Source organism: Podarcis melisellensis, assembly GCF_964234715.1.
Source record: "Podarcis melisellensis genome assembly, chromosome: 3".
NCBI lineage: Eukaryota > Metazoa > Chordata > Lepidosauria > Squamata > Lacertidae > Podarcis > Podarcis melisellensis.
In genome coordinates, this window is record NC_138530.1 from 537890 (window position 1) to 554787 (window position 16898).

At 48.7% G+C, this 16898-nt stretch overlaps 1 protein-coding gene across 1 annotated transcript; it reads left to right on the forward strand.

The window, feature by feature from the left end:
- The first annotated feature begins 1237 nt into the window (after positions 1–1237).
- Positions 1238–15592, forward strand: CGREF1 (cell growth regulator with EF-hand domain 1). Its single transcript, XM_081904460.1, has 5 exons — positions 1238–2372; positions 2475–2546; positions 3787–3857; positions 13117–13235; positions 14910–15592. Exons 1-5 carry the CDS (start codon positions 2296–2298, stop codon positions 15276–15278), a joined length of 708 nt encoding a protein of 235 aa, XP_081760586.1. The 5' UTR covers positions 1238–2295; the 3' UTR covers positions 15279–15592.
- Positions 15593–16898: the final 1306 nt, after the last annotated feature.

Here is a 16898-nt window from a genome sequence, read left to right on the forward strand (position 1 = left end):
AGGAAAGATAACAACAACAACAATAATATAATTTATTATTTATACCCCGCCCATCTGGCTGGGCTTCCCCAGCCACTCTGGGCAGCTTCCAACCAAATATTAAAATACAGTAATACACCAAACATTAAAAGCTTCCCTAAACAGGGCTGCCTTCAGATGTCTTTTAAAGAGACAATAGCTGCTTATTTCCTTGACATCTGATGGGAGGGCGCTCCACAGGGCGGGCGCCACCACCGAGAAGGCCCTCTGCCTGGTTCCCTGTATCCTCACTTCTCACAGGGAGGGAACCGCCAGAAGGCCCTTGGCACTGGACCTCAGTGTCTGGGCAGAACGATGGGGGTGGAGACGCTCCTTCAGATATAGTGGACCGAGGCCGTTTAGGCTTTCAAGGTCAGCACCAACACTTTGAATTGTGCTCGGAAACGTACTGGGAGCCAATGCAGGTCTCTCAAGACCGATGTTCTATGCACCACTCTGGAAAGACAGTCTGCGGGCAGGGAAGGTCTCATCCTGCTTACCAGATGGAGCTGGTGGACAGCCGCCCTGGACACAAAATTGACCTGCGCCTCCATGGACAGTTGTGAGTCCAAAATGACTCCCAGGCTGCGCACCTGGTCCTTCAGGGGCACAGTTACCCCATTCAGGACCAGGGAGTCCTCCACACCTGCCTGCCCCCTGTCCCCCCAAAACAGTACTTCAGTCTTGTCAGGATTCAACCTCAATCTGTTAGTCGCCATCCATCCTCCAACCGCCTCCAGACACTCCACAGGACCTTCACCGCCTTCACTGGTTCCAATTTGAAAGAGAGGTAGAGCTGCATATTGATAAACACCCAGCCCAAACCTCCTGATGATCTCTCCCAGCAGTTGTCTTTTCCTTCACAGATCCCGTCTTAAGGGTATGTCTTGTATGAACAGGGTGAGCCTGTGATCTGGCTCAGGAACTAAGTATTTATCCTTACGAAAGACTGGCCAGGCTCCCCAGGCAATCCAATCAAGTGAGCATTAACAGGTAATCTGCCAGACAGGAGGTAAACAACACACTCAGATTTCTGTGATTTCTTCTGTGATGTACGGTAGGTATGATGTATGGAGGGGTAGTCTTGGACTCCAAGGTGGGCAATTTAAAATGTCTATATAAGGGCGGGCACACCTTGGTTCTGGGTCCTCCTCCTCCTCCTGCGTGTGGGGGGAGACCCTGTTGCAACAGATCAATAAAGATCCGGCTTCCGAGCTGCTTTGCTTCTCCATATTCTCTGCTTGGCCTCTGTTATTTTCTCCGACCGATGGAGAACCTGTAAAGGACTCTATACGGGCTCTTGTGTCCCCCATAAGAGAATAAGGGCAGATTTCCGTTTATTACAGGTGTCCTCCTGGCAGGAATTCCTCCTGCGTGGCAGGGGGTTGGACTAGATGACCCCTGGGGTGCCTTCCAAGTTCTACGATCCCTGGTTCCCATAAAAGCTACTGCACGGAGCCTTCCCATCTTGAAAACAACCAGATCTCTCTCTCTGCCTGCGTGTCTGGTGCCTTTGCATCATCTCCCGAGGGTTCCTTGGCGCAGGAAAGTCCCCTCCCTCGGAGAGCGCCACGTCGGAGCCGCCTGCCGCCCAGACCGGCTGCGAGGCCCAATGGTCGGAGCGCCTGGCAGGCAGCTCCGGAGGGAGGGCGCCAGGGGCGCGCCTGGCAGCGCCCGCCTCCCCCGCCACGTGGACCCAGGACGGCCGCCAGCAGCCGGGGATCGGCGCCTGTCGCTGGTGGGTCCCTCGGTCTGCCTGTCATTCCCACGATCCACGCGTGGAGAGGAAGATTCCTCGTGTTGCGCGTGGCTCGGGCCGGGGCTGGGCAGCAGCCGGGCAGGGCGAGGAGGAAGAAGGCGGCGGGCGGTGGCATCTCCTGGGAAACTCCAGTTCCCCCTCCTCCCGGACCCAGGTCCTCCTTTCCCACGTGCAGAATATTAGACAGGCAGGCAAGGTGATCTCCCTTTCCCCGCTGCAGTGGTACAGTCCATTCTGCCGCGGCCGCGGCCGCGCGCATCCTCACATCTTGGGGCGTCCCCGAGGGAGGCGCGTGCCTGCGTGTGAACGGGTTCTGTCTGTCCGCTGTCGGAATCCGTGTTCTGGGTTGCCCCCGGCTTCCCTGCCCGTGGGAACGCGTCCCCGTGGGCCCTCGCCACCTCCGGAAGCTGGTTGGCAAAGCCCCGGTGCCCACCGAAGCGACGAAGCGGGCAGCCCGCCGCGTTGGCAGGGCATGAGCGGACGGCGGGTTCCTGTGCCAACCCCGGAACGGTGCCAGGATGAAGGAAATGCTTCTGGCCGCGCTGCTCCTCGCGGTGCCAGCCAGCTGGGCGGCCCCAAAGGAGGGCACTAACAGGTACCAGGTGGGAAACTGGGGGTGGGGGTTGAAGCTGGGTGGGGGGCTGGGGAGGAGGTCCCGGGTGCCCCTCCAACACCACCTTCTCTTTGCGCCCTTTAGGTCGGAGCCCCTCCCCAGTGCCAGGGAGCCCCCCATCCCGAACCCCCTCGACCCAGGGCAGGAGTCTGCCAGGTGAGTTCCTTGCCCATCACACCGCTTGCCCCCACCCCTTTGCCCCTGGGGGGGGGGGGGAAGAGACTGGCAGAGAGGGAGGCAAGGTCTCTCTGCCTCTGACCCAGTCAAATAAGGGCCCCCCAGGCTTGAAGCTGAGAAACACCCCCCCAAAAGCACAAAGATGGAAGGGACCCCAAGGGTCTTCTAGTCCACCCCTCACAATACAAGTGGGCAGCTCAGTCCTTGCCCCTCGCCAGGCAGAGAATGGTCCCCTCCCCTCTACTTCTGCCTCCCCCCCAGCAGTCAGTTTTCTTTTTTAAAAAAACATGATTTTTATTGATTTTTCCATATTTCATTTCATTACACACTATTTGCTCAGACAGAGCATCGACCTCCTTCCCTCCCTCTTTTCTGACTTCCCTATAGCGTTAACGCATCTATCACATTTCCATAATCACTTCTTTATTTTATATCAACATTTAAGAATCACTCTCTCATTTGTAAATTAGCGCCTTAATTTCACAAAGCTACAAACGTTTTCAAATATTTACAATTTTCTTTCAAATAATAAATGAATTTGCTTCAGTCCTTCTGAAACCTTTCATCTGGTAGAGTCCTGATTTACCCCCCCGCCCCCGTCAACTTTGCCAACTCCACAAATTCTACCATCTTTATCCCCAGTGTGGGGAGTTCTCGCTGTTTCCATCTTTGGGCCAGGAGGGTTCTTGCTGGCATTGTGGCGTACATGAACAAATTTACATCTTTTTTATGAATTTCTTCGCTAATTTACCCGGATAAGAATGCCTCTGGTTTTTTGCTGAAATTATATTTTAATATATTTTTTAGTTCATTTAGCAGTCAGTTTTCAATTAGGCTTGGTGCTCACTCAAGCCCCCAAACCAGGCACATAGTAAGGCAGCTTCTGAACATATACAGGTAGCTCATCCCTGGCATATAGTAAGAGGGCCTCTGAGCATGTGCAGAATACGCACCCTCCCAATGAGGAACTGTAGGTGTCCCTCCCCACCCCTTCAAGGCGCAGTTTCCCCATCAGGCATTTTGATCCTGAGCAAACAGGAGGTGCCCAAACTTCTTTGTCTGCAAATGCCTCAGTCTGCCAGTCCTTGAAATGGGCAGACCTTGGCTCCTTCCTGACCGTTGCACCCATTGCCCAGGCCCTGCTGCCCCCTGCCCTTGCCAAGCCGCACAACCCTCCCCTGCCCCCTGGTTTGCTGACCTGTGGCTTGGCCTGCCTTAGGTTGATACAGGAGTACCTGAAGAACGTTGGGCAAGAGGATGGCAAGGCCAGCGCCATGAGCAGGAAGCAGGGTAAGTTGCAATGGGGTCCCAGGGCCAGGATGGCGTTGGGTGGCACCTCGGGGCCTGAGTGCCAGGGCCTGGCAGGGCGTGAGCGTGAGCTGGGGGCGAGGGTAGAAGGCTGGCCTTGAGCGCCGGGGGCGGGGGGCCAGTGAGGCTCTCCTGCTCACTTTATTTGGGTTGGGAACAAATGCTTTGGGGAAGAAATGGGTAAAAATGAACAAATTCTGCTGGGGGAGCTGAGCAAACCTCAGAACACGCACTGGTGTGTGTAGCAAAAAGCAGGGGAGGGGCAAAAGCTGGAGCAGCAGCTGATTTTGGCAAGAGGAAAAAAGAAGAATCAAAGACCTGTAGAGGTGGAAGGGAACCCCAGGGGTCATCTAGTCCAACCCCCTGCAACGGAGGAGTCACAACTCATCACACCCACACCCCTGACAGATGGCAATCCAACCTCTGCTTGAAAACATTTGACCCAGGAGAGTCCACCCTCTTCCACCCTCAAAGAGCTCCTGCAGCCAAAAAGTTCTTGCTAAGGTTTAGTCTGAATCTCCTTCCCTGTAATTCGAATTCGGGTGCCGCCCTCCGGAGCAGGATGTAAACAGAGCGAGGGGAGGGGAAGCAGGGAGCCTGTCTGTGTATCGCAGGAGAGGGGAAGTCAAACAGGGAAACTAATGGGAAATAGGTGCTTTGGGTCTTGAAGAGAGAAGGGGGGCCCCCTGATCATTTTGCTGGGGGGGGGGAGCCTCTCTCTGAGCCAAACCAGCAACCTCCACACCCCTTTTGAAGTTGTTAACAGAGAAATCTGAGGGCTCCCTTGGACAAAAACCAAGGACCCCAGCCAGGAATCCCAGAGCAAAAGAGCAGCCGGTAGGCCTGGTCTTGATGGAAGACTGTCAGGACAGGACTCCCACCTGCCACCAGGTGGAACAAGATGGAAGCCCCAAACAAGAGAGAACCCAAACTTTTATTAGCTGCTAATCCCCATGTTACACCCCCCCAAACTACATCACGGTTACATCACGAAAGGGGAGGTCTGGTGGCCGGAATGTGAGCATCCTGGACCCTGCCCCATGGTTCCCCTTGCCCTCCACCAAGCACCCATCAAGTGTAACAAAAGAGACATTTACATTTCCCTGTTTCCCAGCCAAGTTCATCACACCCTTTTGTCTTCATCTGGGTTTGTTATTTCTGGAATGGCTACTTGTCTGGCCCTCAGGTATCAGGATGCCAGGGATTATCCCTCAGGCAGAGGGGCTGCTGAGGAGCAGAGATCACAGGTCTATAGGAATTTCTGAAGTTTTCCCAGTGAGCCGGTACACTGGTACATTGATCAGTGAATTATTACATTTGGTATCGTGCAGCAGAGGCCCTTTGAATAGTGTTACGGCAAAAATCTGGGTGCGAGGCTGCTCTGCCACCCAGCTCATCGGACTAAGTCCGTGGGTCCCTGCAGAGGAAAATGAGCTCAGCTGGAGACAGGAGCAAACTGCAGAAGATCCAAGTTTATTGCGCAACAGGTTCAAGGCGAGATTGAACAGTCAGAAAGGGGTGACATGAGTTTTTGAAACTCCCTCCATGTCCCAGAATACAGTGCAAAACACGTCATGAATACATTAAAGAGAGGTTTGGTTACACAGATTAACATAAGGAGGAGGGAGGGGGGAATATGCAGAGCTGGAGATATGCACAGATAAACACTTCCTGGGGATGAGAAAACAATAGTCCCAAATATGCATAGTCTGCCACCTGACATTGTCTGGAGGAAAGGCTGATCAGAGCAATTTGAAAGGATTAGGGTCTTGACACCTTGCTTGAGGGATTATGCTGGACAGGGGAAATGTGATGGAGTCCTAGAGTAATTGAGCAAACTGGCACGTTGATTTTCTATGAATTTTATAGATTTTAGTCCCTTTTGACATTGACAATTGGAAATAAATTGATATATTGTAGCGAAGAAGAAGGTGAGGAAGACATGCCCCCCCCCTTCCGTAACAGTCCCCCATTCGGAGATCGATTTGCATTAAAGTTCTGTAAGAACTTGCAAATCTTTTCTCCGCACCCTAAATCTCGGTGAAGGTAGGGGTGCCGTGTGAGTGGGAATAGGCCCTAATGGAAAAGAAGGTTGGTTGAGCAGGGCAACAAAGGAGGGAGCAACACGGACCAATACAATGTATGTTTATGTTATGTAGATATGCACTAAATAATAACTTTGTATCTACCGTACTAGATGTGTGGGTTTGTGCAAACCTGAAGGGGACTTGCAAATCATGCCTCTTAAGGCCATTTGCAAGTATAGTAGTGCAGATAGCTGGGTATAGGATATCGCATAAAGGAACACCTGTTGTATTTTGTTCAGTAGTGGTCTATGCTTTACATTTAGCAGGAAGGTCCACTATTGACTGGAAAAAAATGCAGTTCGCTTTGCCCCCCGCCATTTTGTGTTCTCAGGTGTCAAGGTAGCTCTTCTGTGGTCTCACGTGTCACAGTAGTGGCAATCCCTGGTGAATCCACTTAGGGCTTTCATATTAGCCATGTTGCCTGGCACCCATCACAGCTGGCACAGGTTTGGACACGTCCTGAGGGAAATGTCTTTACCTTGGCCTTTCTATGGGGTTTTATTTTAGAGGCTCTGGTCAACAGTCATGGGAAGTTGCTCACTTGCACTTAAAAGGACCAAAAGCTAATTGCAGCCTGGATACACATGCCCAATTCACACTGGGTCCAATTTGAATTTATCTTGCCCCATGGTTCTTAACTCTTCAAACCAATCTGTTAAAAGAAAACCATTCTTAAAAGGGGCACTTGTCCAAATAAGTCAATTTAACTCTATAAGGGATCATTCCTGCTAAATCAAGGCATATACACCTTCCTGAAGCTTCTCCTTGGTAAAGTGAGTTTTAACACATTTTAAAATGGGTAGGGAAGGTTGGCAGTGTGCCAGGTGGGACAGCGAAATGTGGTTATCTAAACATTGAACTACACAATAGCCTGATCCATTAGAAAGCCTAAAATGTATGAAAATCCTCCATTGGGGTATAAGGAATAAGACAGTATACATTAAACATAAGACAATTACACACACACACACACAAAAATTCTTCCCTTTGTGGAAATAACACTGTCAAACACATTTCAACATTCCTACATAATAACACATAATACACAACAAACTAATTAAATATCAGTTGAATATAAGAGTCAAAAAATGTCCTTGCAATTCAACTCCTCCCCTCTTTGTCAGCCCCACTTCCCCTTTGAAAGAAATTTGTTGTTGCAGGTAATAAGTCTCGTGGTAGCGAAGCTTTTCATTGGATCTGTAGTAACACACTTGTAGAAGTGATATCCTGTAAGGACAGGGTGGACTTAAAAGACACAGTTAAATAATAATAAAACACACACACAAACACACACACACAATGACCTATGAGGAACCAAAATAAATAAATGCTAAGACACAGAATTTTTAAGAGATCTGAAGTAAAATGAAAATAAAAGAGTGTTTCTTGATGTGACAACATCGGCTAGAGTGTTAATAGCAAAATACTGGAAAATGACTTAATGGCAATGTAACTGTGTGCAAGTACCTTGAACTAGCCAAAATGACAGAATTAATAAGAAATGCTCAGGCAAAAGGTAAACAAATACCATTCCACAAACAATGTTTGGTTATGCTTCAATTAATTTCATAGACATCATGAAAAAACGGATTAAATAAATGGAAACAGATTATTTATAACTTTAAAGTGTCAAAGACACAAAGGGATGGAAGTCACTAATACAGCAGGGATTTCACAGAACAGAGAGGAAGTTAATACAGCAGGGATTTCACAGAACAGAAAGAAAGTTGTTGTGGGAGAAAAAAGGGACAAACACTTTGTTATCGGGGTTCACATATCCTGTTAAAGGGAAAATTATTTCATGTGAGAAGCCTGTCAGGAAATGCTGTTCCTAAAATGCACACAAACAAAGTCTGTGACTTAAATCCCATTGAGGGGTGGAATGCTTTGATATTTACCTGTGAAAAGAATTTGGCATGTTAAGATTTCAAACTTGAGACACATTAAGGGTGATTTCTCTCAATGGCTCCAAGTTTTACATAAACCTCCTCTTCCCCCCCTACAGTTCCCCCTCCTTCCTCTCTCTCTCTCTCTCCTTTTCCTAATTTTTTTTTTTAGCTGATCTAGTCTCTGTGCATGTGTGGAGTTCATGTCTTAGCAAATCTTTTATACTATTGAAATGTTGCATCTTTTAGCAAAATTAGAATTTGAATAAGGGAAGGGTAAGGAGTAGATTTTAAAAGAGGGTTAGATTTAAAACAAAAAGGGAAACTCAGCAATTGAAGTATTCACCAACAAAAGCTAGCAATTTCAGCCCAAGCAAAGCGACTGCTTCCTTTATGTACAGGAAAGGGCTAATATCCATCTGGCCATTCGCGGAACAATGCCACGCCCTTATATATGGGGAAAAAATGGCCAGAGAGTCAGAATTCATAAGGTTTTTTAACATTCTCAGTCATTTCAGCCTTACCATTTGCAGACAAAATTTTCCTGCCCTTTATTTACAGGATGGTTAAGGCTACTCAATTATATGTCAAGGCCCATTCTACTTGATTATATGAATTTGTATGTGCTTAAACTTTGTGTAGACTTTTAAGTCTGATTTTTTGTAAATAATAGACAAAATGATAAGCACTGTAATCACTCAAATGCCTGATATCACCCGTTCTGCTTCAAAACATCACGGATTTTACCTCTCACCTTTTTAAAAAAAAAAACCCCAAAAAACAACAAGAGTAAAGTTGGGCTGAATTTCAACTGATCACATGCTTGCAGGCACATGGCCCTCCACACAGCCACAAATTGGGAGAGCTAAAAGGGACCTTGGGTCATCTAGTCCAACCCTAAATACAGTGTTCATAGCAAGATTTCAAAGCAAGATTTCCACTACCAAAAGGGCATATACATTTAAGTACAGATTTTCAACTGGGAAAGGAAACATCTATGCTCCTATCATGTACTAAGGAAGAGGAAAAGAAAAGTAGCCAACTTTACACAGAACCGTTTTAGCAGATCTTGAGATAGTTTGAGTGAGTTTGCTTCCTTCCAGTTCCTAGAGAAATTATCTTTAAAGGAAGATTGAAGTGAACATTTTTCCTAAGAGGGAGAGGATCTCTTATAAAGCATAGTTAAAACAGCCATAGTTTTGATTTAAAATGAATACAAAAGTGACAGTTTTTCCTGAATTTGCAGAGGAATAGTAAGCCTAATTTAGTTTATTATTATTATTATTATTAAATAACTACACATAGGAAAGTGAGATGCAGGGTACCTTAGGAAAGATTGCTCCCCCCTCTTTGCAGTTTCCTTTAAAGGATGCTTACTCGGGAGTAAATTTACCTGGCACAGAAGTAAGAAGGGAGGAAAAAAACTGAAAGAGACAGAATGAAACAAGGGGGGCATTTTCTAAGAAAAGAGGCCAGGAAGTCTTATAGAGACTGATATCAGGAGCCTTACAATAACTCTTCTGTCCAACCAAATCAAAGTTAAAACTGGACTCAGATATTTTCCTTAGAAGGAAGACCATACTTTCATAGGCATATTCTTAATGAAGTACATACAAGGAGGAAGACTCTTTTGAGCCTCTCTCAAATAACAAACATTTATATATATATAAAAACATAACAAATAACAAACACTACATTCTCATTTTTGACTTGTTTAAGATTGATAGGGTCCAGCATGGCTTCCCTAGATTTAAATTTGAAGCAACCTTGCAGTTTAAACTATGCGCACTTAAGAAAGGCAGTCTGTCAGAGACAGAAGGAACAGACAACACACATAACAGACAACATGTAAACATACATATTTTCATATATGTATTAACAGACAACACACATAACAGACAACATGTAAACATATATATTCTCATTTTTTTAGTTGGTTATTGCAAGGAGTTGGGCCTCTCCCTTTGGCTTCATTAAGTGAAATTAGTAGGAAGGTCCCACATGGTTTTAAGAGCCTCCTTGCCTCTTCAAACACAACCAGTTAACCAAACTGGCAGGGCTCATAATGCTTAGTTGACTGGGTACCCCTTTATATATGCATGCGTTGTTATTGTTGCTTTTTGTTGTTGGTTTTTCTTTTTCTTTTTCTGGGATAGAGAAGGGAGAAAGAGAGGGGTTGGTTTAGATTTGGGTAACTTGTACAGGGGCTATTTAGGGTTTTTTCTTTTCCTTGTTGCTTGGCGACTTCCTAACAATTTAACAAGCTTCACCCACTTGGTTCCTTTTCTTCCTATTCCTGTCTTATTTCTTCTTATTTCTTAGTTATATGTTTTTAACGAGCTCTACCCACTCGGTTCCTTTTCTTCCTATTCCTGTCTTATTTCTTAGTTATATGTTTTTAACGAGCTCTACCCACTCGGTTCCTTTCCCTATTCTTTCCTATTTCCTATTTAATAACCTGGGGTCCTTTTCCACTCTGCCGATCCTGCCCAATTCCTCATGGGCTATCCCTCCTGGCAACCTCCTACCTATCGTCAATCTCAGGAAAAGGGGCCCTACTGAACGCCCGCGCCGTGCGGTGCCAGATCAGGTGATCCCTGGATAGAGTTTCGAACCGAAAATCCCCCTTGCTTTTGGAAGCGGGCTCACGCACGATACACGTGTTACGTGGCACCGACCAGTGCGGCTGGGATTGGATAGAAAGCCAGACCCCTTCCTGCCCCCTCGGTGAGGACGCTCGGGAAGTTCGGAAGAAGAATTCCAACCCCTTGCTTTCAACTGGGACGTCCGTTGCGGAGAGTCGGCTGTTTTTCAAGTCGGGTCTCTCCGTCTTACTTTCGGACTCCCAATTGGTGCGGCTGGCTGGAGAGGTTTTAGAGAAAGAGATAGAGCTCAGAACCCCCCTTTCGGGTCGAGCAGCAGTCCACGGTCTCTCTCACCAACTGGACCAAGAGACAGGCGAGAAGGAGCGATAGAGAGGAGGGCAGAGAATTCAGTTGCCAGGAGATTTCCACCCCTTTCCCACCAGTGCACTGGGTTTTTCCTTTTCCTTATACTCACGTGTTTTCCATGATGATCCCGGGATTGATGAGTAAGCCGGCTGGATCCCTCTTTGCTCCCCGGCTGAACTCCTGGGGCTTTCGATTACCACCCGGAAGATGGCCGGGGGTCCAAAGGATCTTCCCAGGCAAAATGGCCTGGGGCCGGGTGAAGATTTCGGGGGCCCCGGTCAGCAACGCGGGAGAACCGCATGCCCCACGTTGGGCGCCAACTGTTACGGCAAAAATCTGGGTGCGAGGCTGCTCTGCCACCCAGCTCATCGGACTAAGTCCGTGGGTCCCTGCGGAGGAAAATGAGCTCAGCCGGAGACAGGAGCAAACTGCAGAAGATCCAAGTTTATTGCGCAACAGGTTCAAGGCGAGATTGAACAGTGAGAAAGGGGTGACATGAGTTTTTGAAACTCCCTCCATGTCCCAGAATACAGTGCAAAACACGTCATGAATACATTAAAGAGAGGTTTGGTTACACAGATTACATCATGAATATATTAAAGGGAGGTTGGGTTACACAGATTAACATATGGAGGAGGGAGGGGGGAATATGCAGAGCTACACCGGATTAACATAAGGAGGAGGGAGGGAGGAATATGCAGAGCTGGAGATATGCACAGATAAACACTTCCTGGGGATGAGAAAACAATAGTCCCAAATATGCATAGTCTGCCACCTGACATTGTCTGGAGGAAAGGCTGATCAGAGCAATTTGAAAGGATTAGGGTCTTGACACCTTGCTTGAGGGATTATGCTGGACAGGGGAGGTGTGATGTAATTGAGCAATTGAGCAAACTGGCACGCTGATTTTCTATGAATTTTATAGATTTTAGTCCCTTTTGACATTGACAATTGGAAATAAATTGATATATTGTAGCGAAGAAGAAGGTGAGGAAGACATGCCCCCCCCTTCCGTAACAGAAGAAACTGTGATGAAGTGTTTTGGGGGGACAAATCACAGAAGTCACAAAAGTGATTGTGCTGGTTTTGGTAGTGGGCTGCATGTGCAGGATATCTGCTGGAGGGGCAACCCCCCCAACCTGTACCTGAATTCCTGCAACAAAGTTAAACCACTCAATAAACAGAAAAAGACCTTCAGGTAACAAGGTGTCGCTTTTAAAACCACCCTTTTAAGCCATAACAAGGATGCTGGGAAAGGGGCCTCCTTGCTCCAGAGTCATGGCCCCCGCAGATGGCCAGCATCTTCCCACTGAAGCACAGCCTGTGATTATGCAGAGCCTAAAATAAGTCCCTGGCTGCCCACAAGGCCCAGCCGGCTTTGCTCTCCTTTCCCCAAGGGAGCGGAAGGAAGGGAGAATTTCCTTTGGACACCCAGAGGAGGGCAGCCAAGATGGTCAAGGGCCTGGAAACCCAGCCGGATGAGGAATAGTTGAGACAGGTGGGGTGTTTGGCCTGGGAAAGAAGAGACTGGAGAGCCATCTTCAAAGATCTCAAGGGCTGAACCATGGAAGATGGAGCAAGCTTGGTTTTTGCTGCTCCAGAGGCGAGAACCCAAAAGAATGGATTGAAATGCTAGAATAACGGCAGATCAAGTTGATGGATTATGCCGAAATGGCTAAAACGACCGGAAGAATCAGAAATCAGGAAGATCAAAATTTTAATAAGGAATGGGGGAAATTTATAACTTATCTTAAAGACCATTGTAAACAGTTAGTTAGTTAGTTAGTTAGTTAGTTAGTTAGTTAGTAGGAATGGAATATCACTTGTAGCTTAATGGTGAGCTTTGGATATGGCGGAGAGGTAAAATATGTGGATTGTTATAAAAGATGCAGGAGGAAATGATTAACAAGAGGATCCACACAGGGGAGGAGGGAAGTCCAGGAGATTCCTTGGAATCTTGTTTTTATGTTGGATGTGGAATATGTGACTGTGAAATTTTAATCTGAAAAACCAAATAATTTTAATTATTATTATTTTTAAAAGAAATGCAAGAAAGGAGATTCCCAGTGAAGCAGCTGCAACTCTGGTCTGAGTGCTGGGGACATCCTGGAAAAGAGGGGTCGTGTTGTGGTGGGGAGGGCTCTGTGGGTCAGGAAGGAGAGGTGAGAGGGTGGGTGGGAGTCCCAGGCTGCAGGAAAACCTCAGCCCCACTGCTGGAGTCACTCCACTGGCTCTTGCTCTGGGCAGGGGCTCCTGTGCCCTCTGGCTCAGCCCCCAAATACCTCACCCCCCATGTCCCCCCTTCTGGTGTTTACAGCTCTGTTGCTCCTCTTCGCCCTCCACGACTACGACAAGAGCGGACGGCTGGACGGTCTGGAGTTCATGAGGCTGCTGAGCGAGATGCCCTCCCAGAGAGACAGTTCTGTGCCGGACTCAGTAGGTGCCGCTTTCGCTCCTTGGCCTTTGGTGTGCCAGGCAGAGGGGGCACCTCTGCCCAGGCTGCGAATCTGAGTGCCTTCTCTGCTGTGGCTGCCTCTGCCTGCCTGCGATTTCAAAGCACGTCCGCTTTGTTGTTGTTGTTTAGTCATTTAGTCGTGTCCGCCTCTTTGTGACCCCCTGGACCAGAGCATGCCAGGCACTCCTGTCTTCTACTGCCTCCCACAGTTTGGACAAACTCATGCTGGTAGCTTCGAGAACACTGTCCCACCATCTCGTCCTCTGTCTCCCCTTCTCCTTGTGCCCTCCATCTTTCCCAACATCAGGGTCTTTTCCAGGGAGTCTTCTCTTCTCATGAGGTGGCCAAAGTCTTGGAGCCTCAGCTTCTTTGTCCATGGAGTTTTCTTGGCAGGGATACTGGAGTGGCTTGCCGGTTCCTCCTCCAGGTGGATCACGTTTGGTCAAAACTCTCTACTATGACCTGTTCATCTTGGGTGACCCTGCGTGGCATAGCTCATAGCTTCTCTGAGTTATTCAAGCCCCTTCGCCACGACAGGGCAGTGATCCATGAAGGGGCTTGTCCACTTAGACATAGGCAAACGTGACCCTCCAGATGTTTTGGGACTACAACTCCCATCATCCCTAGCTAACAGGACCAGTGGTCAGGGGTGGTGGGAATTGTAGTCTCCAAACATCTGGAGGGCCGAATTTGCCTGTGCCTGGCTTAGAATCATAGAATTGTAGAGTTGGAAGGGTACCCCTAGAGTCATCTAGTCCAGCCCCCGCCAGTGCAGGAACCTCAACCAAAGCATCCGAGGCAAAGGGCCACCCAACCTCTGCTTTGACACCTCCAAGGAAGGAGGCTCTCCAGCCCTTCATTTCTGCATACACTGGACAAGCAGAAAAGTGTCTGGGGCCCACGGTCAGAGGCAGCTGGGCTTCCGAAGGACCGTTGCTGGAGACCACAGAGGAGAAGAGTTCCTCTTGCGCTCAAATCTTGCTTGCTGGTTTCCCCTTGGGGGATCTGGTCGGCCACTGGGAGGACACGATGCTAGACTAGATGGGCCATTGGCCTGATCCAGAGGCCCTCTTCTCCTAGCCCCCTCCATGAATTTGTCTAACTCTCTTCTAAAACTATCACTGCTTCTTGTGGCAGTGAGTTCCAAAGTTTAATTACACGCTGCATAAAAAGTCCCTTTTTAAATCTGTCCTGACTCTTCCAACATTCAGCTTCAATGGATGTTCATGAGCTCCAGTGTGATGAGAGAGGGAGGAAAACTTCTCTCCAGGCATAATTTTATGAACTTCTGTCCTGTCGCCTCATCCTGGTGTTCTCTCTACGCTGCAACCTTTCCTCACAAGGCAGTGGCTGCATTGCCTCAATCTTTTGGGTGCCCCTTTCCTGAAACTTCTCCAACTCTTTTAAGAGAGAAGTGCAAATTCACTGCATGCCAACCGTGATGGGCACCTGCCACCTGCAGAACCAGAGGTGTCTTGCCTGTGCAAGACCTTTTCCTGGGCAGAGGCCTTGCAGGGACCCCCAGGTCCTCTTAGTGGGCTTCTGTTCTTACTCATAATTTTATGATTTTATTCTCCTTGAGGTTTTATTTTTCCAGTCAAGGGGTGCATAAATATTATGAAATCAATGGAAATGCCCCCCCTTGACCTCTGCAGGTAGTGCTGATGGTGGACAACATCCTGGCGACTCAGGACCTGAACCACGATGGGCTGCTGGAGCCCTCAGAGCTGCTTCAGGGGCCCTGGCACAGCCAGACCCCCACCCTCCTCGCTGCCCCCAATGGAGAAGAGGGCAGTGTGTTGCGGGCACCCCCTGGACCTGACGGACAAGGCGTCGGCCACCCGGATCCTCTTGGCCAGCAAGGCACTGCTGAGTCCACGGCTGCATCTCAGGACCAGGGCATGATGGAGACCCCTTCGCTGAGCCCCCCGGCACCGAACCAGGAGGGGCCACCGGGGCAAGGAGAAGCAGCTGAGGCACCTCAGCCACAGGAGCCTGGGGAGCCTCTCACGCCAGGAGACTGAACCCCCCCCCAAGAGAAAGGGGGGCCAGTGGAGGAGGACTGAAAAGCAGAGGCTGCACAGGGTGGCAAAGTTGACTCCCAGCCACCCATCACCTAAGACCACGGTTGGAAGGGGCATCGAGGGTCAACCTCCAGCAATGCAGGAATCACAACTAAAGACGCCTTGGCCAATGGACGTCCAACTTCTACTTAAAAATCTCCAAGGAAGGAGAGTCCATCGCCTTCGGAGGGAGTCTGTTCCAATGTTGAGCAGTTTTTACTGACATAAAATTCTTCCTATTGTTTTTGTCAGAAATACATTTATTGCCATTTGAATCCATGGGTTTGAGTCCTCCCGTCCAGAGCAGGAGAAAGCAAGCTTGTTCTCTCTCCCACTTGACAGCCGTTAAAATATTTGAGGGACGCAGGTGACGCTGTGGGTTAAACCACAGAGCCTAGGTCTTGCCGATCAGAAGGTCGGCGGTTCGAATCTCCACGATGGGGTGAGCTCCCGTCGCTCGGTCCCAGCTCCTGCCCAGCTAGCAGTTTGAAAGCACGTCAAAGTGCAAGTAGATAAATAGGTACCACTCCGACAGGAAGGTAAACAGCATTTCCATGCGCTGTTCTGGTTCGCCAGAAGCGGCTTAGTCCTGCTGGCCACATGACCCGGAAGCTGTACGCCGGCTCCCTCAGCCAGTAAAGCGAGATGAGCAACCTCAGAGTCAGTCACGACTGGAACTAACGGTCAGGGGTCCCTTTACCTTTACCTTTAAGATATTTGAAGATGGCTCTCATATCTCCTCTCAGTCTCCTCTTTTCCAGGTTAAACATAGCTTGTCAACATCCTTCTTAAATTGTGGTGCCCAGAATTGGACACAGGACCCTAGGGGGGGTCTGACCAAGGCAGAATAGAGTGGGACTATTCCTTCCCTTGACCTGGACACTAGACTTCTGTTGATGCAGCCTAGAATAGCATTAGCTTTTTTTGCTGCTGCATCACATGGTTGACTCATGTTCAGCTTTTCACATGTACTGATGCCACACGTACTTTTCTCATGTTCTACTCGTAAGCCAGGTGTCCCCCATCCTATATTTGTGCACCTGGTTCTTCCTGCCTAAGAGCAGAACCTGACTTTTGTTCCTGTTGTAATTCATTTCATAATTTGGGCCCAGTTCTCCGATCTGTTAAGGTCATTTTAAAGTGGGATTCTGGCATTAGCTACCTGGTGCCCCCCTGCCATGCAATGCCCCACAAGATAAATTGACCCACCAGCAGTTCTTCGTAGGACCTGGTGGCCCCCTCCTCAGCTCTCTCAAGTTATGCAATCTCTTCTCCAGCCTGGCAGGACAGAGCTCCTTCCCTCCCCCCTTGCTGTGGGTCACCCTTGGGGGAACCCGTCCTGAGTGTTGCTGCAGCTGCAGAAGAGACCCCCCCCCCCGCATTGCTCCATCCTTGCTGCTTTGGGCTCCCTCTTCTGCAACCCCCACAGTCTGTGCTTCTCCCTCTACTGTGCTTGCAGTGTCAGGTTATGACTCAGGTTCGAATCTATGAAGCCACGAAGCTGGCTGGCCCTGACTGTTAGCCTAAGCTGCTTCCCAGGGATTAACTGAGGGGCAGACCCATGCATGCCACCCAGAGCTC

Excerpts from the sequence above, each read along its gene's own strand:
- CGREF1 (XM_081904460.1), top strand. The coding sequence starts at position 2,296 with ATGAAGGAAATGCTTCTGGCCGCGCTGCTCCTCGCGGTGCCAGCCAGC. Across the intron at positions 3,858-13,116 it reads CGCCATGAGCAGGAAGCAGG|CTCTGTTGCTCCTCTTCGCC; the intron begins GTAAGTTGCAAT and ends TGGTGTTTACAG. Across the intron at positions 13,236-14,909 it reads ACAGTTCTGTGCCGGACTCA|GTAGTGCTGATGGTGGACAA; the intron begins GTAGGTGCCGCT and ends TGACCTCTGCAG.